The sequence below is a fragment of the Pongo pygmaeus genome, chromosome 1 (assembly GCF_028885625.2).
Source record: "Pongo pygmaeus isolate AG05252 chromosome 1, NHGRI_mPonPyg2-v2.0_pri, whole genome shotgun sequence".
Classification (NCBI taxonomy): domain Eukaryota; kingdom Metazoa; phylum Chordata; class Mammalia; order Primates; family Hominidae; genus Pongo; species Pongo pygmaeus.
Genome location: NC_072373.2, coordinates 37,891,822 through 37,918,666, shown reverse-complemented (window position 1 = coordinate 37,918,666; position 26,845 = coordinate 37,891,822). Strand labels below are relative to the sequence as shown.

Below are 26,845 nucleotides of genomic sequence, written 5' to 3'. Positions count from 1 at the left end.
GATGTATCATAATTGGCTCAGTGTTCACTCATCTCTTCACTCTGCCTCTGTCCTAGGTAAGCTCTCTATGTTGGTGTCCCTACGCACCTATCTGTTAAGCGCATTTGTAAAGTACCTACTGTGTGCCCAGAAGATGGGGACAGAAGTAAAAGACCTGCTTCCTGCACTTAAGGATTTCACAAACTACTGGAGGCGGGGGAACAGCAAAGTGGGAGGAAGAAGTGACAGCAAAAGCATGTGCATTTACATCACTTTGTGATAAGTACAGTGATAGAGTAGTTGGGGGCTGTTCCAAGAACACAGAAGGATCTATAGTCCTGACAGCATGTGGAAGGAACTCTGGCTTCCAGTTCTAGGCAGCCACATAATGCCCAATCTGAAACAAAACATAATGCACCTCAATCCCTGGTCAAGATCAAGTGAGATAATATGAGTGAAAGCACTTTGTAAACTGTAAAGGGTCATTCAAATGTTAATAAAAGAGTTTCTTGATGACAAAGCCTTTTCTGTCCACAGCAATATTATTGGGCTGGCTTATTTGGATAAAGTACACATTTCCCCTGTTCCTTTTGCAGTTTGGAACCTTTTTTTTTTCATAGTGGCTTGATTTCTTTTCTACTAAGGAGAGGCTAACTTCAACTGTATCCCCCTTTGCCCTGGATTCTAAAGAGGCCTATGGCCCTGAGCAGGTGCCAGAAGTGGCTTCGAAGCAGTTAGCTGCAGTGCTCAGTTCACATAGAGAGGAACAGCTTGTTCCTGGAATGTAATTTTCCCTGAATCAAATCCTAGCAGAGATGGGAGACTGAGCTGGAAAACTTCCAAGTTTTACCGCAGACCTTTAAGAATATTGTGTTTGTTTCAACAAGGGAATTGTAACTGGAATGCAATATAATAAAATGTTCTAGAAAATACTTCCTAACCTCTATTGGCTTGTGAACACCTTTTACAGTTATATAAAAACTTGCACATTTTTAGAAACTTAAATTATTATTTTTGCCTTGAATATGATAAAGAAATAATTTTTGTTTTTGTCTTTAGCACCTTAATATTATAATGCTAATTTGACGCAATATGTAATAATATTTGTAAAGGGAAATAGATGTCAATTTCCCCTTTTAACAAATGAGTCAAGGTAAATCAAAATAATTTTCTAAAAATAATTTGTCTATGAATAAATTTTGAAGTAACGTGTTTTGTTGGGAGACCATATGAATATTAAGACACAGACTGAAATTTAACTACGTAATGAACAATGGCATCAAAAATAGACAAACTTTTTTCATTATCTGCTATTGGAATTCTTAAGATTTCCTCTGAGTTATTTTGATAAATGTTAGTGTTTTGTTTCTAAATGGCAAGAAAAAGGAGAAGGTTTTAGGTTGCTATTTGCAAGCATGTCCTAGTAAATAAAACATATGATGTGACAAGTATTTTCATCAAATGAAAAGTCAGATTAGATATATTGTCACTATCAATTTTTTTTTTTTTTGAGACGGAGTCTGGCTCTGTCGCCCAGCTGAAGTGCAGTGGTACCATCTCAGCTCACTGCAACCTCCACCTCTCAGGTTCAAGCGATTCTCCTGCCTCAGCCTCCTGAGTAGCTGGGATTACAGGCATATGTCTCCATGCCCAGATAATTTTTGTATTTTTAGTAGAGATGGGGTTTCACCATATTGGCCAGGCTGGTCTCAAACTCCTGACTTCATGTGACCTGCCCCCCCATGGCCTCCCAAAGTGCTGGGATTACAGGTGTGAGCCACCATGCCCAGGCCACTATCAATTTTTAACATTACTTTTCAAAGTATGAGGGAATCTTGGTTCCAACTGTGGAAGAATTTTAATCAAATAACATAACAATGATCTGAGTAAAGAGTATCATTAGGCTAATTTACAGAATTTTTATCATTCGTGTTCAGTCACTAACTTATTGCATGTTAACATGAGTGTTCCATAACACTCTATCTTTAAGCAATGCTTCATTATGGAATTACATAATACTATATAACCACTGTAAAACAAACTGCAAATAAAATATAATAAAATAACAACAACAAAAATAAACTGCAACTTTCTTGTCAATGTGTGGGACTTGATTAGATCCTTGTTCAAAGGAATAAACAGCAAGAATCATTTCTTGGGAACAGGGAAATGTGAATATGGACAGGGCATTAGGTAATATTAAAGAATTACTGTTAATTTTGTTAGGAGTGATAATGGTAGTATAGTTATATAGGAAGAAGTTCTTATTCCTAAGTAGTGCATACTGAAGTATTCAGGGGTGAATTGTCACAACATCTTGGGATTTATCTTAAAATACTCCACACACAAAAATAAAGACAATATGGCCAAATGTTAGTAACTATTAAACTTTCATGGTAGGTATATGGGGCTTCTTAAACTTTTCCCTCTACATTTTTGTGTGTTTGAAGATTTTCATAATAAGTTAAAAAAAAAAATGTAATCACCAAGTAGTACAAGCCTCCCACCCACACCCTCTAGTGGCTAGTGGTATTGAGCTGGGTGCAAACAGGCTGGCTGTGGTAGTCTTGAACACACTTAACCTGTCCCCTCCAAAATACCACCAGCCACTCATCAGATACTTACAAGGACACTCTCAAACTTTTTGTTCTTTTATTTGTGGTGATTGAGGTTTCAAAAATAGAAATGGAAGCAGACCTCATTAGTCCCTTTAACAACCTGAATCCAGAGGAACAACCTGAATCCAGAGGAACAACTTCTGGACCCTCATGAATTTGAGAGCCACCAGCTGGGATTGCCTGTAGTAGTCTGAGGAGTGTCTGAGGAGGCTGGTGGGTTCTGTCCACATGCCTGCGGCTGGAAGGGAAGGTTTTCATTGGCAGCCAGTTACTTAAACTTAAAAAAGAACACCAAATTAAAAGCCTAAGGTCTTCCTTCTCTTTGGGGAGAATAGATACATGTAAGGTGATAGGGAAGGAGAAAAATAGACATTCTCTTATCCAGCCTCCTTTGAATATCCCTCCAGGTTAACTACTTTCTCTAAAGCATTTGCTGACCCACATCCAGGGCACCCGGAAAGCTCACAATGTGGAGGCCTTTTTCTAATTCTCCCCCAATACTTTTGCCCCTACCAGCTGAGCGGTCTGCTTACCAAGGGTCACTTCTGCTTGTTCCAAAACTCTTTTATGCCAGTTGTTCTTATCGTTATGATTAAAGTGCAAACCAAGAAAACTTAAGTGTAGAACTCCCACCAGACAAAACATATAGGTCACAAAAAAGCGCAGCTTGGACCCACATCAAAAGTTTGGCAGCCAGGCACAGTGGCTCATGCCTGTAATCCCAGCACTTTGGGAGGCCAAGGCGAGTGGATCACGAGGTCAGGAGTTTGACCAGTCTGGGCAACATAGTGAAACCCTATCTCTAATAAAAATACAAAAATTAGCCGGGGTGGTGGCACGTGCCTGTAGTCCCAGCTACTTAGGAGGCTGAGGCAGGAGAATCACTTGAACCCGGGAGGCAGAGGTTGTGGTGAGCCGAGATCACGCCGCTGCACTGCAGCCTGGGTAACAGAGTGAGACTCAGTCTCAAAAAAAAAAAAAAAAGAAAAAAAGAAAAGTTTGGCAACCAAGTGAAATTTTTTGTCTTCAAATAAAATATGTAAGATGTTTAAGATGTATATTTTAAGTGATTCTCAACTTCTACCAATTATATTAATAAGCCAATCAACTCTTTCATCTTGATAGTGTTGGATCAGAGGTTTTCCACCATCCTATGATTCTCTGTCCAGATTCAAGTGAAAAATCCAAAAAAACTTCAAAAGGGAAGTTCAAAACTAAATCATTCAAAAAAACTTTTTTCCCACTGAGGGAATACACAGATTTCTCCCCCCTGTTGATTATATCTCCTCCAGGCATTTTATTTAGGCTACTATTAAGGTCCACTTGCATTTTCTGCATGTGCGCTGGTAGTTGAGCGTAGACACTTTCCCCACCCATCCCCCTTACACCCCACTTCAACCCCAGAGTGTGTGGGAAGGCCTCCTGGCCATCTAGATTTTCCATGGGTGATCCACACATTGAGTAATCCACATGCCCGTCATCAAGGCCTAACTATGTTAGAAAATGGAAGGACAACGAAGCTGCAGGAAGCTCTTCTAGAACATTTCACTCAGCTGCCTCAAGGTCAGTCAGGGGTTCGGGCATCACTTTCTGGAGAAAGCCAGAGAGGAGGTGTGACCAGCTGCAGAAAGGGGAACCCTGGAATTGAGAAACCTGGGCTCTTTAGAGCAGCATCTGAAGGCCTTGGAGCTTAGCCTCTGGAAGAAGCTGTTAGGGACTGGCCACAGCCCATTTGATGACACTGTAGCATGGGGTAATGAGTAACCTACCTCCACTCCTAGCTACACTTCTTGGACAGCAGCTTAGATTCTCATCCCACTGCCAAGGTAAGAGATGGATCAGGTCACAGGTAGGTAGAGATGTAGCCTTTGGACCTGTCCCTTCATAGCCCAGGATTCCAAACTCAGGAACAGACACTATTCATGCAGGAACAATCTCACTGTTCATGAGGAGCTGGCAGCAGTTAAAGTCAGAAGAAGTGTCCCTCTCTGAGCCTCAAGTTCCACATTTACTAGCTGAAGAGAGTGGATCTAATTGTCTCTCTGGTCCCTTCCAGCTGTGCCTGCCCATGAGGCTGTGACCCACCTGCAGTGGTGACCTCAGCCAGTCACTAGCAAGAGTGGATACCAGCCAACAGGTCACTTCTCATTGGGGATGGGGGTAGGGGAGTGAATGGGACATCCCTGAAATTGGGGTGAGAACCTAGGTCTTGCAAAAAGGCAGGGCAACTGTCCCCTTTTAGACAGAAGCAGGAGATGAGGATGGGGCAATGGTCTGTCGTCCAAAACCTTGAATCTGCCAGTTAGGGAAGGGGCTGCTCCTGCAGACTAGCGCAGGAGAGGGAGAGGGCGGTGCCGCTCTACCACCTAACTCCGCTTTGTGGCCAGAGAAAACGATGGGGCAGGGAGTTGCTTCATTTTATAGCAGCGTCTTGGGATGGGGCCGCCTCTTGGGTTTCCTCTTCAGGCCTAGGTGGGGATGTTCCAGGGCCCGGCCCTCCGGTCACCGGCCTATCATTCCCCCTGCAGACGGCTCCGCTTCTGGGCAGTGAAGCGGCCGGGGTCAGTCGGCTTTGTGCGCCCGGAATTCGGGCATGCTCCAGGACCGCAGTGGCGGCGGCGTGTCCCGCTCCACGTCCTCGGAGATGGTCCTGATGTCGCTGGCGAAGGGAGAGATGCGCGCGCGGGTCTTGAAGGTGGCCAGGCTGCCGCGGGGCCGCAGGCTCCACAGGCGCGTCAGCTTGTGGGCCTCCTCTTCCTGCTTCATCTTCTCCAGGACCTCCTGCAGCACCGAGCGGAAGAGCTGGGACACCTTCTGCACCTCGGGTTCCTGCTCCGCCAGCAGCTGCCGGAACCTGGGAGGGAAGGGAGGGCGTTGGAGCCATTCACCCACAACAGCGGGCCTGGCACCCCGGGGCATCTAACCCCGAGGGGCTGCCGGTGCATCGTCGTGGCCAGTTAGTCCACTCTACCCTGCTCCTGAAGCGAATCAGGAACCACCCCGCGCTGCTACTGCTTCAACCAATCCTGCGTTCAAATCCCAGCTCCGCCACTTCTGGCCTCCATTGGCCTCAGCCTCCTCGTCTGTAATATGAGATGACAGCTGCCTTTGTGTGAGCTATAATGAACTAAGGTATGTAAAGATCCTGACGCTTACCTAGGGTTGTTGATGACGGAGCATTAAGGGGAGCCCTTTGCAGTGGCAGCCTTACTGATGGGAGGCCTTCTGGCTAAGCCTCTCCTGTCTCTTCTCCACCCACTGGCCAGCATGATCTTTCTGAAACCTATATCTGATTATGTCACTGCCCCTGTGATATTCCTTCCAGGTGAGCTGTTTGCCATGCACAGGAATCCCCTGATACTCCCCCAGAAGACCCTGCACATCAGCTGGGAAGAATCACTTGTGGCCCCACATGTCCCAGGTTCTCCCAAGGCCCTGTGTGTCTTCCCAAACTGTTACTCTGCCTAGGCTATCTTTGCTTAGAGCTCACAAGTTAATGTTAGCAAGTCTATTTAATACCAGGTTTCCTCCACCAGATTGAGAGTCAGGACTTCTCAGCAGTGACATGAGACCGGAAATGAGATAGGACTATCATGACCTGTGTGTACCCAGCCTTCCCCCTCACTTTTGAGGTTTGATTTGCCAGCCCAGATTCCCTTTTCAGCAGCTCCACCCCATGACCCACCCCTGTCCCCAGGTGCTCCTGGAATAGATACACTTTGGGAGGCTTCCACAGTCCAGAATCAGAAAGCTGGGGGAGGGTAAAGTTCTCCGCCTGGAGGAAGAAAGGGGAGGGGTGGTAAAAGCTCTACAAAAACCAAGGAGTGTGGACGGGGCTAAAGAAGGTGAATGGGGCTGAAGGAGAGGAGCTTTTAAAGGGAATTTCAAAGAAAAAGGTGTACAATAAATGCATATGTTGGTTAAAGGGATGGGTGGGGGAAGATTTTGGGAGACTAACAGGAATTTTAAGATGTTTTATTGTGGATTTATATTCTTTTACAAAGAGAAATGTAGACAAATAACTTGAGTTATTTTGAAATTACTCGATGCTTCTTTGACATCAGCACCAATCCTTCTGAGACAGGACCATGTGGTCACAGCTTCGGTAAGGTTACATTTATATTCAAGGAACATTGTTGCACCCAAGATCTAAATGTGCAGTGCCCCAGGGTTTTGTCTGAACCCTTCTTACACACACACACACACACACACACACACTCACTCACCTGTGGGCAGACTAGCATGAAAGCTAACATAAGCTAGCATAATTAAGAATCTGATTTTGGAGAAATGTCTGGGAAAACTTCTCCAAGAAGGTAATATTGAAGATAAACTGACAAAAGAAAAGAAGCCAGGTAAGTTAAAATCCAAGACAATAACAATCTGGGCAGGAAGAAGAGAAAACTCAAAGGTATTGTGTTCTCTTGAATCAAAACTCACACACCTCCAGGAGCTGCCTCCTGCCTCCCGCTGGACCCCTAACCCTAGCCCAGCGTTTCATGGTCTCTTTCAGACTCCTTTTCCCCTCTTGCTCCTTCTAACAGATAACTAGGTCATCCAGGCTCCCTGGCTCTAGTCCTGGTGGCCTCAGGCCCCTGCCACTGCAGCCACCTTTCCTGGAGCTTGCAGCCCATCAAGGGTCCCCATCCCAGTGCTCACCTGAGGATAGCAGGCCCACAATAGGATGGGTGGATCTTAACGCAGACATCCTCCAGCTGCAGCCGCTCAATGGGGCTAAGGTCATAGGTGGGCCGGGGTGTGCTGGCCAGCCAGCTGTAGTCCACACCGGTGCAGACCTTTCTGACCGCATTGCTGCGCTCCCGCTGCTGCCTCTCAGCCTCTCGCATCTGCCCCGTCAGCTCCATCATAAGTGTCTCCAGCACCATCTCAGCAGGGCTCCTGGAAGACAGCCGGGACGGGGCCTCGTTCCACCGAAGCCGTGAGATGAGAGACATAGCTCCTGGCCCTGCTGAGACAGGACAGGTGTGCATCTTTCCTAGGCCCCTCTGTTAGTCAGGGTGGGGAACCTCGGAACCCAAGGGGGAGAGAGGAGAGCTGGGACCCAGGGGAGAAGACCTGCTCTGCCCTAACAGCTGAGTGGCCTCAAGTAGGTGGCTTAATTTCCCTGAGCAATCATTTCTAATTCTGTAAGACAAGATAGGGCTGTTGTGAGAAGCAGTTGTGAATAAACTTTGTACACTGTAAACATCACATAAAAGTAAGAGACTCTTGTGATTATGATCCTTAAAGCATCCCAGGATTGTGCCCAGAGAAAGGGCCTCCTGAATCCCCACTAACTCCCAACAAAGCTGGAAACATATGGACTATGGCTGAGCACAAGCTTTCCCTGTGATTTAAGGGGAACCCACACACACACACACACACTCTCACACACTCACACACACTCACATACATATACACACACACACACTCAGAACAGATACATCCTATGTCAGTCTACCAGGAAAACACCCTCAGTTTCTAAATGCCTCCAGCCTATTGACGAAAGACACTTAGAACTCTATGGGGTTGGCCAGCCGTGGTGGTTCACACCTGCAATCCCAATACTTTGGGAGGCCAAGGCGGGCAGATCACCTGAGGTCGGGAGTTCAAGACAAGCTTGACCAGCATGGAGAAACCCTGTCTCTACTAAAAATACAAAATTAGCCAGGCATGGTGGTGCATGCCTGTAATTCCAGCTACTCCGGAGGCTGAGGCAGGAGAATTGCCTGAACCCGGGAGGTGGAGGTTGTAGTGAGCCGAGATCACACCATTGCACTCCAGCCTGGGCAAAAAGAGAAAAACTCCGTCTCAAAAAAAAAAAAAAAAAAAAAAAAAAAAACTGTATGGATTAACATTAACCTGAAAAAAAAAACTTACCCACCATTCATTCATTCATTCATTCAGCATTAATCAAGCACTGTGTACACATCTGTGGAGGGACATAAACATGAAAGGATGATGCCAGGATCCTGCTCTCCAGGAGAGGCAAGATTTGTTGAGTAAACGCTGCCACATCAATGGAGAGAAGGAACTCTGCTAGTGAAGCATAGAGTCAGCACTGATGTGGGAGGGGAAGGAGTGACCCTAGATGGTGAAAGGGTCCAGAGTGGTCTGAGAGGTGAGTGCAGGCTTCAGACACATGGGCTGATGGAGAAGGGGTCCCAGGTGGAGGGAGGATCTGGCCATAGAACAAGGTGAGACAGCTGGAGGTCTGACAGCAGCAAGCCTAACTCATCATGGAGCCCCCACACGGGCTTGCTCAATACAAGTTTGGTGAAGGACAGACTGAGTAGATGAATGAATGAATGAATGAATGGGTGAATGAGCTACTCCATGACCTGTCAGATGTGGTCTGTGCTTCTGACAACAGTGAAGGGAAATGACATTCCCGATCTAAAGCCTGAAGTGGGTCTTCAAGGTGTCCCACTTCCCTTTTCTGCACCTTTCTCCCTCCAAGCAGTTCCCCCTTCCATGCACCAATGATCCCATTTCTGCTTAGACACTCCATATGCAGAGAAGAGTTCAGATGAACTCAGTCTCAACAGCATGGTGATGAGGGAGGTGTCACCTCCAGAGGACACATGCAATTTTAGGCCACCCGCCCACCACCCTGCACCTCAGTGCTTAACCCAGAGAAATGAATTGTTAAGGTAGATAATCAGACACAAAGGAGAATATTATGATGGGGTAGCAGCAGCCTTCTGGAAGGCCACAGCTAAATCCCTACTTACCGATGGAGATTTGAAGACCAACTCCTTTAGCAACCAACAGAATTAAGAAATCTGAAAACGGGCCAGGCGTGATGGCTCATGCCTGTAATTCCAGCACTTTGGGAGGCCAAGGAGGGTGGATCACTTGAAGTCAGGAGTTCAAGACCATCCTGGCCAACACGGTGAAACCCCGTCTCTACTAAAAATACAAAAATTAGCTAGGCATGGTGGCACATGCCTGTAGCTACTCAGGAGGCTGAGGCAGGAGAATCGCTTGAACTGGGGAGGAGGAGTGAGCTGAGATGGTGCCACTGCATTCCAGCCTGGGTGACAAAGCGAGGCTCCAACTCCAAAAAAAAAAAAGAAATCTGAAAACTTTCATTCTCCACTCAACCTAAGCCTATCACCAACGGAGGCTTCAGATTACACAGTTGACCCCTTCCTCAGAGGGTGGGACGAAAGGATGAACCATTAGACCCTACTCCTGGGGTCAGTAGCAGCTAGGACATTTACTTCTTAGCCCTTACATGCTTTATGTGCCCAGAATAAAGAGGTTGGGTAGTACTGTGTGTACTGGGGGGTGGGAGTGCAGGGGTGGGGGTGTCATGGCCAGAGAGCCATGAGCATCCGGAGCCTCGCCTAAGGCTAAAGGATTCCATCAGTTCAGGCACAAGGACTGTAACTGTAACTGAATGTGTCACTTTCCCGGGAGTGTTTGTGTTTTTAAAAGTATATGGGTTAGGTTGAGGCTTAGCACCAAAAGAGTGAATGGTGTACCCACTGAAGAGCACTACAAGCATGCAGAGTCACTGTTCCTGCAAGGGCTACTGAATGTGCTAGGCTATTGCACAGCTCCACGCCCTTGTCATGTTCCTCCCTCTGCCTGAAATGCCCACCCATTCTGCATGGAGACCAGGTCTAGGGTCAGCACCCTCGGAAGTTTTCTTGACCTTCCCACCTCCCAGGTAGATGTGGCCACTCTCTACCTTGTCCCCTGACTGCACTCTGCACAGGTGTTTTTCAGAGCTCAGGAGCACTTTAGGGAACGTGACTGCCTACCTCCCCTGACCCCAGGTGTGGTATGTGGGCAGGGCCTGCGCCTTATTCACCTTTCCATCCCTGGGGCTGGACATGTAGTGAGTAGGCACTTAATAAATAGCAAACAAATGAATGAATGAGTGCCCGAACAAAGGAACGAATAAATGATGGAGAAGCTATAACAGCTGGATCAAGGAACAAGCCCCACAGACCTGACCTGACCTGACCCTGAACAAGAAGGCATTTTCCAAAGCTCCTTAGGGAGCTTTTTTTTCTTCTTAATCTGGGTTTGAATTTGAGCTGAAAGAAGAGTGCAAGAGAGTGGCTTGGCAGTAGAGGGTTCTCCTGTGGCCAGAAGAAATGTGGGAGAAGAAATGGGATTCACTGAAGAAAACTTTTGCCTCCAGGGCAAATTGACTTCAGAATATCCATGCCACGGCCACATAAGCTAACAAACTATTAAATAAAGCATGTTCCGTTTCCACCCTTGTCAACTTTACCTTCCTCACAACGTGGAGGGTGAGATTCAGACAGCATTCTTGGACTCCTCAGAGTTCTTCTCTGGCATATGGAGGTGGGTTGGGACCGCTCCCGGACCTCAGCCTGCCTCCCTCTCTTCCCACCTCCGCATCATCCCACATGGTAAGGGGCCTTGCAAACACATGTGGGGACACCCCAGCTTTCACCTCCAAGGCCCAGCCACACCCTTGCAACCAGCCACCTCTTTGCCACCCTCTGACTTAGGGTTGCTCCCTGGCAGTGCCATCTGCCCTGCTCAGTGGCCCCTTCTGTGGGGAAGTGGGCGAGCGACTGTCTGGCAGGGAATTCTGATTTCAGTCCCTAAGCCTGATCTGGAAGGGAAGCGCCCACAGGGTGGCATGCCTCCTGAACCCCCAGACGCCTCACCTCGAGGCAGAGTAAGGCCAGAAGCAAGCCCAAGTACAGCCTGGGGTGCAGCCTGTATGGGGTCCCGATTCCCTGGGCTTAAGGCTCCCGACCTGAGCTGGCCGCTAGAGAAGGTGCTTTGTGACCCGCCTCCCCCAACTCCAGATGGCAGGGACTGAGTGGGGCGATCCCACCTGAGTCCTGAATTTTGTGGGCTCTGAACCTCTTTGGCCCAGGTGTAGGGTCTCACAGGGGAGGAGGGTGTTCTGAGTCATCTTCTCCCCATCCCCTCACTCCCCGCAACTCTGGCCAGGACTGGAGGCTTTGACAGAGACAAGATTTCTGCTGGTGCTATTTCTGTCCCCGGTGCCAACTGCTCCCCCAGAAAGCTCTTCAGTGGGTCCGATTAAGTTCTTAAGGGCAAAGGAGGGAGGGAGAGACAGAGGGAGGGAGAGACAGAGGGAGGAAGAACAGAGACAGAGAGGCAGGAGGGCAGGCTAGACAGACTCCAGAGGGGGCCGCCTTATCCCAGGGTATCCCCAGAATCTGAACCTTGGCTGAGACTGGGAAGGACATGGTGCCTGGGGCAGGTCTGTTAAACAACAGCAAGAGTGACCTTTGCTGAGTGTCTGGCACAATTTTCTACACTGCCTGGCTCTAGATTCACCACTATGGCAGAGCCAACTCCTCAGTGTAAGCCCCAAGGCCCCCACACTTGGCTCACCACCTGGTGACTGGCAGTGCCATGGTGACCTCAGAGTCTTCCCATGATGAAGGGTTCCTACTCAGTCAACAGCACTTACAACCTCCCTCAAACACACAAACACTGATTGAATCCTTGTTTTAAAAAATTAGGATAGGCAGGCACGATGGCTCATGCCTATAATCCCAGCACTTTGGGAGGCTTGAGTTCAGGAGTTCGAGACCAGCCTGGGCAACATGGTGAAACTCTGTCTCTACCAAAAATATAAAAAATTAGCCAAGCGTCATGGCGTGGGCCTGTAGTCCCAACTACTCGGGAGGCTGAGGTGAGAGGATAACTTGAGCCTGGGAGGTAGTAGTTGCAGTGAGCTGAGATCACGCCACTGCACTCCAACCTGGGTGACAGAGTGAGACCCCCCATCTCAAAAAAAAAGGAGATACACTTTATCAAGTTAGGAAAGATCCGCTTCTTTATATTTAAAAGAAAAAAAGGCTGGGTGTGGTGGCTCACACCTATAATCCCAGCACTTTGGGAGGCCAAGATGGGTGGTTCATCTGAGGTAGGAGTTCGAGACCAGCCTGGGCAACATGTTGAAACCCCATCTCTACTAAAAATACAAAAATGAGCAGGGCGTGGTGGCGGGCACCTGTAATCCCAGCTACTCGGGAGACTGAGGTGGAAGAATCACTTGAACCTGGGAGGCAGAGGTTGCAGTGAGCTGAGATCATGCCACTGCGCTCCAGCCTGGGCGACAGAGAGAGACTCCGACTCAAACCAAAAAAATTAGGGTAACTGAGGAAATTTAAATATGAGCTGGATGTTAGAAAACGATCCGTGGGGCCAGGCACATTGGCTCACGCCTGTAATCCCAGCAGTTTAGGAGGCCGAGGCGGGTGGATCACCTGAGGTCAGGAGTTTGAGACCAGCCTGGCCAACATGGTGAAACCCTGTCTCTACTAATAATACAAAAATTAACCGGGCGTGATGGCGCATGCCTGTAATCCCGGCTACTTAGGAGGCTAAGGCAGGAGAATGGCTTGAACCCAGGAGGCAGAGGTTGCAGTGAGCCAAGATTGCACCATTGCACTCCAGCCTGGGTGACAAGAGCGAAACTCTGTCTCCAAAAAAAGAAAAGAAAAAAGAAAACGATCCGTGGAATATTGGCCAATAGCTCAGTCTTAGGAGGTGCTGAAGTGTTTACGGGTGTCTACAATGTCTTAAGATTCAAATGGTTCAGAAACCATTACATAAATATGTATACACACACCCCATAAACAGGGTGTTGGGGCTCAGAAACCAATATCCCAAGATATGGCATTTGGATACGCTGAGCTGAAGAAGCCTCGTGGTCTCTCTGGCCCTCCCCACGGTCACCGTCTCTTCCAAAGCCTTTGTCTGCCTGAGATCCAGATCCACCAAAGGGAACAATGGTTTTTTTCTTCCCCTTTCTTAAGACAGAGAATGAGTCCCCACCTGAACAGACCCTCTCACAGGATAATAATGTACAAGTCCATTTCTGATCCCTGCCCTGTTCATTCTCCCTAGTAATCCTCCCACCAGAACTGCTGTTCTCCCCCTCCCATAACCTGCTTTGCCAGGATGGTATATAAGCTTCCAAACCCCAGTGTGGGGTGAGCAGTTCCTCTGTGATTCTCCCCATGTACGCATTCATGATAAATATGTATGCCTTTTCTCCACTTAATCAGCCTTTCTTGAGTTGATTTTTAAGTGAACCTTCATAGGGCCAAGCCCTTGGCCCCTACAAGAGCAAACATGGCAAAATATTAGCAATTGTTGTATCTGGGGGATATTGATGGATACTTATTGCACTTTTCTGCATGTTTATGCATATTCAAGTTTAAAAGTTGGGAAAACTCTACCTCAAAACTCACTTGTGCAAGAAGCCTTCCTGACTGACTCTACCTGACAGCCTGCGTTGTTCCTTGGGACCCCTGCCTGCAGTTCCTATTCTGCTCATTTCTGCCGCTGTGCCTTTCTTTACCCACGAGCCTGGGCATCGAGGCCTTGCACAGTGGCGTGTGAGGGGAGGGCCTAGGGCCTGGAGACTGAAGCGCAGGGCTGAGTTCTCATCCACTCACTCGCTCAGCAAACACAGGGGGAGTGTGTGACCTGCCTGTCGCTGTGCTAGGTGCTGGGACTCCCTCAAGGAGTGTACACTCAAGAGATGGGGGAAAACAAGCAGACAAGCAATTGCAATGCCACCAAAGGCACAGCTCTCCTGATTGGAAGGGGACTCCTGGGCCTCGGCTGTGTAATCAGCACAGGGTGTGCCCAGGAAGTGCCTGCCCCCTATTCTCTGCATAACCGCTACAGCTCATTAACCAGCGAGGCCTTGGTTTCTGCATTTATAAAATGGTGTTCAGACGCCAGCTCAGCCCACTCCACAGGGTTCCTCTGAGACTCGGATGGGAGACAATATGTGAAAACATTCGGTAAACTATAAAAATCTTGTGCAATGATTAGGGGTTGTAATTCTTATGACACAATCAGGTGGCTAAAAAGTTCACCTGGAGGCTGGGAGCAGTGGCTCACAACTGTAATCCTAGCACTTTGGGAGGCCGAGGCAGGCAGATCACTTGAGGCCAGGAATTTGAGACCAGCCTGGCCAATATGGTGAAACCCCATCTCTACTAAAGATGCAAAAATTATCCAGGTGTGTGGTGGTGAGCACCTGCAATCCCAGCTACTCAGGAGGCTGAGGCATGAGAATTGCTTGAACCCGTGAGGTGGAGGCTGCAGTGAGCCAAGATGGTGCCACTGCACTCCAGCCTAGGCGACAGAACAAGACTCTGTCAAATAAAAAAATAAAAAAATAAAAAACCAGAAAAAAACCCACCTTGAAACAGGTCTTGAAGGCTCTGTAGAGAGGAGACAGATGACCAAATCCAATGACGACACAAAACGAGAAGAAAAGAAATGAAAATCAGCTAGGAACATGGGCTGGGCCCTGCTTGTTAAGACCCCTATCCACCTTGGGGTCCTCGGCAAGAATCTTTGGGCTGCGTTTCCCTCTTTTGTCTGGGAGCCAGGGTGGGGACAGAGTTGCTGCTGTCCATTGACACATACATGTCTTCTGTTCCCTCTCCCCATATTCCCTCCGCGGAGTCTGGGGCCTGGGATCCAGTACCCTTCCCACTCTCACCCCCACTCACCACCTCCACTGCTTTTGACCTCAGATGCATGCTGGGCGGCCTGGCTGCGCCCCCACTCCGCCTCTGCTTGATCACCAGCTCAGGTGGAGCAGTCTGGGCTTGGGGAGACAGTGCAGCCTTCAGCAGAGAAAACCTGAATTCAGTTCCTACGCCCTTCCCCTCCCACATATGCTGCCTATGTCCAAGTCACCTTCATGGCCCCAAGCCTCAGTTTCCCCAATCTATAAGGGAATAATAAAGGTACCCACTTCAAGTTACTATGAAAGTCAAATGAGGTCATGTCTGTGTAAATGTTTTATTTTTCTAAACTAACAATAAGCTGGTTCACCTAGATCAGTGGCTTCCATTGTCGCTTAGTACAGATTTTTGCCCTGGGGTCCTAGGGAAAATTCAGGGATTTATGAACTTGGGTGGGGAAAAAAGTCATCTCTATTTCTATTAACCTTTAACTGAAATGTGGTATTTCCTCTAGTTATGAATGAAGGCCATAGACCACAATAATATCATTAGCCCTGTGGATTTATCTCCAGCAGAAATCACAGATTTTTCACAAAACGCTTTAAAGTTGTTATTCTTGAATTATCAGGTATGCTCACACTACTATGAAATTGTGGCATTTATTAGACTTGCTACTAGGTTTCATTATTTCACATGTTGATAGGGAAGCACACATTTTACTGTATCATAAATCATTTTTTCTTTTCCTTTTTTTTTTTGATAGCTGCATTTCAATAGAGCTTGTTTCCTTTGTAACCCAATGAGTTTACTTTTATGCGTTTAGAAGCATTTTTCTAAGAATGTGTCCACAGGCTTCACAGACTCCCAAAGGGGGCACAAAAAGTAAAGGATCCCCTGGCTTGGTGCAAGCTTGACCCCAACTTTGTTCCTGGCCTTCCCCAGCCCTGGCTTCTGGTCACTGTGTTGGGAGAGCTGAGCCTCCCTGTTTCAAGAGAAGGCCCAGGTGGTGCGGCCTCGAGTTTACAGAGCAGAGCGGATGATAGGGAAGCCCTCGCATGTTCTGTCTCTGCCTTTTGGCGTCACTCGCCCACGCCTGTTATCTTCCATTCTCTGATCTTGTCTTTCCTCTTTCCTTTCCCCTTCATTACCCCTTCCACCCCCACACTCTCAGAGCCTTCCTTTCAGCCTATTTTTGAACATCTCTGAGGATAATGTCTTTTCTGCGGCTCCTGGGAGGCGCCATACCAGCTGTGGCTCGTTAGCTGTGCTGAAAGAACTCTCCCGTTGTGCCTCAAGGGCAAGAGGAGTCTCTGGTTCCAGTTGGCACTCAGAGGGGGACCAGGGATGTCTCAATGGTGGGAACAATGGGGAGTGTGACCTTGGAGCTGGAAACAGGGCTCTGACCCCCTGCAGGAGGCATGAGAGTGCCCTCACCTCTAGTGAGAACTGAGGACCTGCGCTGGCCCCAGCCAAACAGTGAGGGCGTGCAGACCTTGCCCAGGAAGGCTAATTTCTCAGTGCAAAGGGAGCCATGGCCAGAGGACCCGGCCTGGGTCCTCCACGTCTGAAGCTGAGCTAGGCATCTGCAGGCCAGGGTGAGGGGCTGCCCTGTGTGACCCACCGGGCCCGGGCACGGAGCAGCACCTGAGTCAGGCTGTCCCAGAGCACCGGCAGCTTCACTGCATGGGCAGGCTGGCTCTGCTGACGCCAGACCCTCAGTCCGGGCAGAGACTTCTCAGTGGGGGCAAAGAGTAGGTGCTTCTCTAGCCAATCTTCCTCCCAGCCCTGTGTTTGTTAAGGCCCAAGTCCAACTTTACAGATTGCAAATTGACCTGATTTCTCTTTGGCATCACGGAAAAACAACCTGTAATCCACCAAGCCAGCTATGAGCGGGCCTGACCTGTGGATCCTCTGCCCACCTGACAGGTATCTGCTCATTTGTCAGGGACCCCTCAAGAGACAACTCCTCCCTGCAGCCAGCCCCTCACTGCCCCCGACCCATGGAGCACTGATCCCAGCCACCAGGGCCTGACACAAGGGCCCGACACAAGGGCCCATCACCATGGCATCTAGCAAACACGTTTCTCACGTTTTGGGTTGTACTTATCTCTCCCCCACCTAGCTATGAATTCTGCAAGGGCGAGAGGAATGTGGGTTGAATCTGCTGCACATGGTAGCACTTGATAAGCAGTTCCTGAATGAATGAGTGAATGGCAGCCAGTCCTTCCCATTCTGAGGCAGAGGTAAAGCCAGGAGAGGGCGTGTACCAGGTCTGACTGACCACAGTGGGAGGGGACTGACCCTCATCCCTTGGTTGCAGCTGGACTTTCCTTCTAGGCCCGATCTCCCTGGCGCCCCACCCTGCACCAATCTGCCTGGGCCCACTCTCCTGGGCGTGTTATCGGGGATGCACAGACTGTTCCATGGTCGAGGGGACTGAGGCATATCCATCACCCTCGTGCCCAGGGTGCTACTGCATCCCCAGAGCCTGACTCTCTGTCTTGGACTTAGTAGAGGCTTGAATCGCAGTTCGCAAACCCATGCAAGAGTCTCTGATTTGGGTTTCACTTTCCTTCCCCCTGCCTGTGTCCACTCTATAAAGGCAGAAGGGAACCTGCTGGAGCTGGGTCCTCCCCGAGAGGCTTGCAGTTCCAGAACAGGCAAAAACGATGGCTTCCCATAGGTTTACAAAACAAGGAGCAGGCGATAGCCCCGAGGATGCTGCAGGACCCTCATCGGTTCCAACTCCTGTGGAACTGATGAGGACTAAAGGGGCCTTCCTGTGGCCATCTGGGTCCCAGAGGTGGGCGGCTTTCTAGGCTCCCCAGCCTGCCACACTCCCTGAGGCCACTCCACCCAGCTCCAGGCCTCAGCCCTAACTTCCAAAGGTGCAGCTGTGCCAGGGTGCGGGCGGGGAAGACACTGTCTCCTGGGGAGACCTCCATCTTACCTCTGAGGTCAGCCTCTGCTCAGGTGCAGCGTCGCAGCAGGGGGCCTGCGTTCTGCTTCCCAGTCTGGGAGAAGAGAGTGTCTGGATATTTTCAGGAAAAAAAAGAAAGCTGAGCAGCCACAGCAGGGCAGGGCAATCTACATCGTCAAGTCTCCCTCAGGTTCTCTGCTGCTGCTGGCTGGCCTCAGGATTTTGCCTCTCTTTGGTTCTCTGACAAGTTTTACCAAGAGAAGAGACAGGAGGAGAGATCCAGCCTGGGCTGTTGTTTGTGGTGTGTGTGTGTGTGTGTGTGTGTGTGTGTGTGTGTATGTGTCCCGCGAGGCTGGAGCCACAGCTTCCCTGATGAACCATGGAGGCGGGCCAGCTCCTGAGCTGCAGTTGCCCTGGAGACCCACCTAAGCCTCTTTGCCTGGAGCAGCATTATCTGTAGAGGGAGTGGCTGATCTGACACAAAAGCCTGAGGCGACCCAGGCCCAGGCGGTGAGGGAGCACTTGTGTCCAGATGGCATTCTGGCCCCTTCCTCCTCCAGCCGGTGCTCAGTGTGGCACAAACTGGGCAAGACCATGCTCACCCAACCTTCTGCTGAGCCCTAGGTGTACCTGCTGTTGGCAAATGTTTCCAGCTGCCTGGTGGGTGGCTCCTGGATGGAGATCCCCTCTTTCTATCAGCTCCCTCCTACAGGAAAGGGGTGATTCTGGGTGCTGAGGACAGGGACCTGTGAAGATACATCTCCACCTTTGCCCCACCACATCCCTTGCCTGTCTTCCTCTCTGCTTATCTAAATTATTTCCTTCCCTCAAGGCAAGCTCAAGAGCAGACAGTTCTGACTTTCAGAAAGAGGGGCTATCCAGGGAGAAGAGGAACATGGAACATAAAGCATTGATGTTGAGGTATTTGAGATAACATTTGGGGATAGCAGAAGCATCCTGTTGCTGTTCTGCAGCATCCCACACTCATGTCTGGGCCTCCTTCCTGTCTCTGCTCTCTGGTCACGCTGTCACTTGTAGACTGTTCTGGCTAGGAGCCATGTGTGAGCCAGCTTGCACCTAATAGACATTCGGTAGCACTAAAACAGATGCACGCTGCCCTGTGAGGGGCATGGGAATACTGTAATGGGCATGAAGCTGCATTATGATAGATCTTAGGTAATCCTGTGCTGGATGATAGCGTGACTTTTGCACACATCTGGTTTTGATTGTGTTGGAAATAAAGCAGAAAGTACAGCCAAGAAGAAATTAAACAATGGCTGATGAAATGGACTCAGGTTGCCCACCTGCCTGCCTGCATGATTTCGTCCCTGGGTGATTTGTCACTTTGTGCTTGCTCTGTGGCTGGTTCCACTCAGCTGGTTCCATCTGCCTTCCCTCTTCATCCATCAAGCAGGCAAGAGTCTTGAGTCAGGAGTTGGATCATATACTCCTCTTGACCAGTTCACAGCACAACAGTCCCAAAGATTGAGTGGGTCACTTGGGAATGGAAGATCCCCACATTTGAGGGAGCTGAAGCTGACTTCCTCTGACCCACAGTTCCCAGGTGGCCTCCACCTCAGGGCCAGCTAAGGCCAGAGTCACCCAAAGCAGGTAACTGGGAGTCCCCACCTCTGAGCACCCCACCACTATCCTGGCACTTTCCCAAGGGGCGTGGCTTGGAGGTCCAAAGGCAGAAATTCCGAGGCATTTCCACACTGTAGGGGAGGGAGCAGGGAGATGACAAGACTTTATCTTCCCTTTAGGAAAGTTGCTGGAGGCAATGAGAAGGGGGCAGGGACTAAGTCACATGCTCATCTGTGCAGCACTTATTTCTAAAGCACCATTCTACAGGGGCACGAAGCTAGGAGCTGGCTGAGCCTGACTCTTCCCTCTGCACACATCCCAGCCAAGCCTGTGTGTGCTGGATCAGATGAGGAGGAGGTGAAGTCTGGCAGGCAGGTGGGGAGCAGGGACAGCATTAGGACCCAGAGTTAAAGACTTTTATCTCCAAGTAGTACAACCTTGGGTCTGCTACTGACCATTCTGTGTTTGAATTAAAAAAATTCATCCCTTTTCTATAGCCATGCTTTTGTATTAATATCTCCCCTTCTAATGCACACACAATGAATGTAAATGAGATCATAGAGGCCAGTGTCTTGAGCCATCAGAAAGATTTTGTCACAGCAGCTGCCAGATGAGCTTCAGGACTCCTGACACTGGGACGCCAGGGAACAAGCATACAGATGACTTATAGCAGTCTCCCTGGCAGACGCAACTAGCCCTCTCCTGCATTTTTCAAATGGTGCCTGTGATTAGAAGAGGGAGGCACTCCCTAACCCATGACCCTCCCTGACGGCTGCCCTGATACTGTAACTCACAGGCCTTGGTGGGTGTGTTGACTCCTCATTTATTCTGATTTGTTCACCTGTAGAGGATTTGTGATTATACTTGCTGAGTGTGAATTTGCTCTGGGGAGAAAAGGTGGCGGTTGTTTTTCTCTTGTTTGGCATGGATGGAAGTTGCTGAAGCATAGATATTCAGCAACCATCAAATGCAAAAACACCAGTGGGGCCCACAACATTGCCTCATAGATGGCATTTGATTAATAAATTGGAAATGTGGAGTTATGAGGTGATTGCATGCAAGACTGGATTAAAATCTGCATGGAGATTAGAGATAAGCCCTGGCTCTGTGTGTGTGTGTGTGTGTGTGTGTGTGTGTGTGTGTGTGTGTGTGTGTGTGTGTGTGTGTGTGTGTGTGTGTGCATGCGTTCCTCCCGTTCTCTCCTCCCTGGAGTCTTTCCAGGCTATTTCAAACCATTTCTAACCACTCAGTCATGCGTTGGGTTTTCCAAGTCCTGCAGAAGGTCTGTGTAGCCCAAATCCCAAATAAAGTTGAATTAAATGGACAGAATATTCATAGGTACAGACCAGACTTGCAGTTACTTAGACATCTTCTCTCTGGGCATCCCTCTTTCTATTCCTGTGGTCACATTTCCTCTCCAGGCGCTACAGACTGAATGTTGTGTCCTCCCCAAAATTCAATATTGAATCTCCCAAGGTGATGGTTAGGAGGTGGGACCATTCGGATGTGATTAGGTCATAAAAGGCGAGCCCTCAGGAATGAGATTACTGTCCTTATAAAATGGTCTCAGAGAGCTTTTTGGCCCTTCTGTTGTGTGAGGACACTGTGAGAAGATGCCTCCATGAACTAGGAAGTGGGCTTTCAGCAGACACTGAATCTACTGGCACGTTGATCTTGGACTTCCAAGCCTCCAGAGCTGTGAGAAATAAATTTCTGTCATTTATAAGCCAGCAGTTTATGGTATTCTGTAATAGAAGCCTGAATGGACTCAGACATCAGGTACAGGAAGCAATGTGACAGCAGGAAAAACGAGAATGCTCCCTTCCCTGCCAGCTGGCTGGGAATGAGGCATAAAGCATTTCTCATTCATTCATTCATTCACCAAGCATTTATTGGCTATCTACTCTGTCTAGACAGCATCTTGACACTCCATTTCCATAGACTTCACTGACCACAGCTTCTTTTTTTTTTTTTTTTTTTTTTGAGACAGAGTTTTGCTCTTGTTGCCCAGGCTGGAGTGCAATGGCGTGATCTTGGCTCACCACAACCTCCGCCTCCCAGGTTCAAGCAATTCTCCTGCCTCAGTCTCCCGAATAGCTGGGATTACAGGCATGCACCACCACACCTGGCTAATTTTGTATTTTTAGTAGAGATGGGGTTTCTCCATATTGAGGTTGGTCTCGAACTCCTGACCTCAGGTGATCCGCCCGCCTCAGCTTCCCAAAGTGCTGGAATTACAGGCGTGAGCTACCGTGCCCGGCTAAGCTTCTTTTCAGTTCTGCCCTGTGGTCTGATGGACTAATGTGAGGGCCTGTGGCAGAAACAGCTAGCTGTCCACCAAGAGTCACATTTCTCCTCCAGAGTACGTGAACATGTAGTAGACATGTTCCTAGGAAGCAGCTGTCCAGCTGGGGACTTCATTCCCCATCCCTCCTCCCATCTAGGTGGGGCCGTGTGATGATAGGGTGTAGATGGAAGGGATGTGAGTCACTTCAAGGTGCGGCAGGTAGACACCCCTGTGCAACTGTCCACCTTCCACCTTTCCCCTTTGCTGATTGTCAGCCAGGACTCTGAGGCCCTCGGGGGTGGGGGAGACACAGTTTTGAAGGAGTTTAGGTCCCTAAATCACTTCGTGAAAAGCTGCTTACCCATCATTCATGTTGAACTCTAATGTGTGCAAAAAATAATGTGCTTATTGGGTCAAAGCACTGAGTTGGGGTTTCTCCGTAATAGCAGTTGGCACCACCCAGCTCACACAAAACCCTGTGAGAAGGGGTGAGTGTGGAAGCGCTGCCCTTTCGTAGGTTCCTGGACATCAGAGCTCTTCCTGACATGTTCACCGCTGGTTTTTTCATCATCACCTTAAAAACATTACTTTATCCCCTGTTGTCTCATGCCTCTGTGCGTGGTCCCCACTCTACCCGGAGTCCCCTCCTACCTGGGGAAGTTAACTTACCCCTCAAAGTTTAGCTTCATGGTAACCCCTTTGTGAATTATCCTCTGTCTGCTGCTCCCTCCTCTCCACTCTGAAGCCTCATTCTTTTTTTTTTTTTTTTTTGAGATGGAGTTTTGCTCTTGTTGCCCGGGCTGGAGTACAATGACACGATCTTGGCTCACTGTAACCTCTGCCTCCTGGGTTGAAGCTGTTCTCCTGCCTCAGCCTCCCAAGTAGCTGGGATTACAGGCATGTGCCAGCACACCCAGCTAATTTTTGTATTTTTAGTAGAGCCAAGGTTTCACCATGTTGGCCAAGCTGGTCTCAAACTCCTGACCTCAGGAGATCCACTCACCTTGGCCTCCCAAAGTGCTGGGATTGCAGGCGTGAGCCACTGTGCCTGGCCTAAAGCCTCATTCTTCCTTCTGTACACACAGTTGATCCTCATTACCTACCAAAGTACTGGTAAATTTGCCTACTCGCTAAAATTTATTTGTAATCTAAAAATCAATACTCACAGTACTTTTTTATTTTTTTATGCAGAGTCTCTTTCTGTTGCCCAGGCTGGATGGAGTGCAGTGCTGTGCCCTCAGCTCACTGCAACCTCTGCCTCCCAGGTTCAAGCAATTCTCCCACCTCAGCCTCCCAAGTAGCTGGAATTATGGGCACGTGCCACCACACCCAGCTAATTTTTTTTTTTTTTTTTTTTTTTTTGAGACAAAGTCTCGCTCTGTCGCTCAGGCTGGAGTGCAGTGGTGCGATCTCGGCTCACTGCAAGCTCTGCCTCCCGGGTTCACGCCATTCTCCTGCCTCAGCCTCCCGAGTAGCTGGGACTACAGGCTCCCGCCACCACACCCAGCTAATTTTTTTGTATTTTTTTTTAGTAGAGACGGGGTTTCACCGTGTTAGCCAGGATGGTATTGATCTCCTGACCTCGTGATCCGCCCGCCTCGGCCTTCCAAAGTGCTGAGATTACAGGCGTGAGCCACCACGCGCCGCCTAATTTTTGTGTTTTTTAGTAGAGATGGGGTTTCGCCATGTTGGCCACGCTGGTCTTGAACTCTTGAGCTCAAGTGATCCCCTGCCTCAGCCTCCCAAAGTGCTGGGATTACAGGTGTGAGCCACTGCACCTGGCCTACTCATAGTATTAGGTTGCTGTAAGAGTAATTGCGGTTTTTCCCATTAAAAGTAATTACTTTTGCGCCAACCTAATACTTTTGTGGTCATTCTAGACATGTAGAAAAATGTTAGTGACCTGATGGACTTGTTCTCTGCTGAGCTTGAACAAGGTATGCTCTGCCTTCTTGTTTCAGCTCTCATGATCTTAAGTGTCCTTTTCACAGTCTATTTAGTGCCCCACTTTTCATACTTTGTGCTTTTTATAGGTGATTTTGACATTGAAAATGGCCCCAAGCATAGTGCTGAAGGGCCATCTAGTGTTCCTAAGTGCAAGGAGGCAGTGACGTGCTTTACTACATGAGTTAGATCAGCTTCCTTCAGGCCTGACTTAGCACTGCTGGCGGTGAGTTCAGTGCTAATGAGTCAACAACATAGAGTAAATAAGGTGTCTTTCAATAGAAATGCACATAAAACAAGATTATGTATTGGTCAGCTGACAAAAATGTCATGACCAGAGGCTTCAGGAACCTCGTCCAGGATTAGGACTGAACCTCACCCTGTATTTCCCCTAGGAGCAATGGTTCAGTGTTTGCTAATTCACATCTTTATAGATAATAACTACTGTGAATAACAAGAATTGGCTGTGCTTCACACCATTTCCTGAGCATTTAATCAGCATCCCTGCAGAAGAAGAGCTCCCCAAGGGCAAGGACATCAAGCCCCAGCACATGGTAAAAGCTAAGTTCATGTTTGCTGTACCCACAGAGAACGCATTAGCTAGAGTGACTGGGCTTGTTCTCTGTGTTAAACAAATGCCACAGAGGTGCTTCCCACTCTCCTGAACCTGAAAGAGCCCCAAGAGACATAATGTCACAGGCTCAAGGACCACAGACAACAGATGTAAGGAAGGCAGGAATGGACTGTGGGGTGCTGAGGTCACCTAGAAGTCCAAGGATGCACATTCCAGGGGAGGTGAGGAGGACATGGGACTATTAGAGGGCGATGGAGAGCCTGGGTATTCTCCATCCAGGTCCAAGCAGTGGAGGCTTAAGACAGTCAGAACCTCCCTTCTGCTCAACCTGGAAGTGCTTCTGGAACAAGGTAGAATAATGGGAAATCAATGGGAAGAGAGAGTCAGCCATGCGGTGTTGCATTAGAGCCAAGAAAACCTGAAGTGGCACAAGCTGCACTGGGCCCTTTTGGGAGGGCTGATGAGGCTGTAGAGGGGACATGCTGGGGCCTGGGAAGGAAAGAGACACTATTCGTGGATAATGTGGTAGAAGGAGCTACTCTGTGGGATTAAACACACACATGGCTCAGGTGAACCTGGATGTCGCATGTGGATCTTAACAGATTCTCACATCAGTTCCCAAAGAAGAAGGCTGGTGAGTCCAGAGCAATGAAGCAGCCTGGCAGAGTCCATCGCCTGGCTACCAGAGGCCACCTGGATTTTGTGTGGAGAATGAAGGAGAGAGGGGAATTGTCAGGAAATTCTGACTCTGGCAGCTGAGTTGACGGCAGTGAGAAATGGCGTCCAGGACTAGGACTGAGCCCATGGTGGTGAGACACAGCGTCCAGGAGGAGGACTGAGCCCATGGCGGTGAGACATGGCGTCTAGGAGGAGGACTAAGCCCATGGCAGTGAGACATGGCATCCAGGAGGAAGACTGAGCCAGTGGTGGTGAGACATGGTGTCCAGGAGGAAGACTGAGCCAATGGTGGTGAGACACAGTGTCCAGGAGGAAGACTGAGCCAATGGTGGTGAGACACAGCATCCAGGAGGAGGACTGAGCCAATGGTGGTGAGATGCGGTGTCCAGGAGGAGGACTGAACCCATGGCAGTGAGATATTGCATCCAGGAGGAGAAGTAGATAGGAGGGGAAGTAGAGTATGGCTTTGGCTTGGTGGAGGTGGAGGAGAAGACTTCATGGCTCCAGGGAGGAGGGGCTCCGGGACCAGCTCCATATGCAGAAGAAAGGGTTTGTCTAAAGCACAGACCTGGAGGCCATCGAGGTGGTGTTCTGATCCCTGGGCCCTGGCCAAATTCCAGACTCTGTTAAACAGGGAGCGTGTGAGCATTTAAGAAAGGATGTGGAGATCACGTGGCATTAGCAGATGTTCACTGTCAACAGGTCAGGGGAAGCCACCCCCAAAGACGCCATGAGAAAGCATGGCCAGGGACAGTCGCAATGCCTCTGTGCCCTCATCACATCCCCTCATCCCTCCTCTGCCTACAGGGCAGCTCTGGCGGGCTGTTCTGTTTGAGATCAGGGGTTCCTGTAATTGATAGCATCTCAGCTCAAGCTCACAGCCACCTTTTCACTCTCTGCCCTCTGAGGCCAGGGAAGCCCACTGGGCCCATGTGCAAGTGTGGTCCTGAAGTGTAGAGTGGTTCATATCACTGGGACAATCTTCAGTCAGGAACAGGAACCAGAAGATACATACTCCACACTCCTGTCCATCACATGGACAGTTCTGGAAGGCTGCTGTTACAGTTCTCGGGAGGTGCCACACAATCGGACCCTGTGGCTGTGTTGCCCCCATCAGTGACCTTGATAACACACCCTATGCTGACGTTCCTCCTTCCTGTCTCCCTCTCCTTGCACTCTCGTTTCTGCTTCCCGGACCGCCTCCCAAGTCCTGGAAGCTATACCCAAGTCCTTGTTCCGGCATCTGCTTCTGGGAAAAGCAGAGAGGAAATATGAAGAATATAGGGAGCCAAGCACTGTGGCTCATGCCTATAATCCTGGCACTTTGAGAGGCCAAGGTGGGCAGATCACCTGAGATCAGGAGTTTGAGACCAGCCTGGCAAACATGGTGAAACCCCATCCCTACAAAAAATACAAAGATCAGCTGGGTGTTGCAGTGCACGCCTGTAATCCCAGCTACTCCGGGAGGCTGAGGCAGGAGAATCACTTGAACCCAGGAAGTGGAGGAAGTTGCAGCGAGCCGAGATCGCATCACTGCTCACTGCAATCTAGCTTGGGCAACAGAGAAAGACTGTCTAAAAAAAAAAAAAAAAAAAAAAAAAGAATATAGGGTGATCTGCGATGTTAAATGCCAACAAGAGGTCCAGTAGAATGATGGCCCAGGAAGGGGCATTTGCAACAGGGAAGGGGGTGCAAGTTACTGGAGACACTGCCACTGGAGCTCAGGAGTGGGCCCAGTACTCCCAGGGCTACCCTACCGAGGACATAGAGTCTGCTCTTGCTTGTGTGACT

At 49.2% G+C, this 26,845-nt stretch overlaps 1 protein-coding gene across 2 annotated transcripts; it reads right to left on the bottom strand.

Moving 5' to 3' along the window:
• Positions 1–2,617: 2,617 nt before the first annotated feature.
• RD3 (RD3 regulator of GUCY2D) lies at positions 2,618–18,386 on the bottom strand. Of its 2 annotated transcripts, none has more exons than XM_054452595.1 (3): positions 18,018–18,386; positions 7,257–7,566; positions 2,618–5,451 (listed from the first exon to the last, which is right to left on the bottom strand). In XM_054452595.1, exons 2-3 carry the CDS (start codon positions 7,550–7,552, stop codon positions 5,160–5,162), a joined length of 588 nt encoding a protein of 195 aa, XP_054308570.1. In that variant the 5' UTR covers positions 7,553–7,566; positions 18,018–18,386; the 3' UTR covers positions 2,618–5,159. The 2 variants fall into 2 exon arrangements, with proteins under 2 accessions (XP_054308570.1, XP_054308580.1); XM_054452605.1 differs by having other exon boundaries at positions 7,257–7,563.
• Between the last annotated feature and the right edge of the window lie 8,459 nt (positions 18,387–26,845).

What these genes read in the sequence shown, in the direction of transcription:
- RD3 (XM_054452595.1), bottom strand. Translation starts at nt 7,552, where the DNA reads ATGTCTCTCATCTCACGGCTTCGGTGGAACGAGGCCCCGTCCCGGCTG. An exon ending in TGTGGGCCTGCTATCCTCAG is followed by an intron (nt 5,452 to 7,256) that starts GTGAGCACTGGG and finishes CTTCCCTCCCAG; the next exon opens with GTTCCGGCAGCTGCTGGCGG.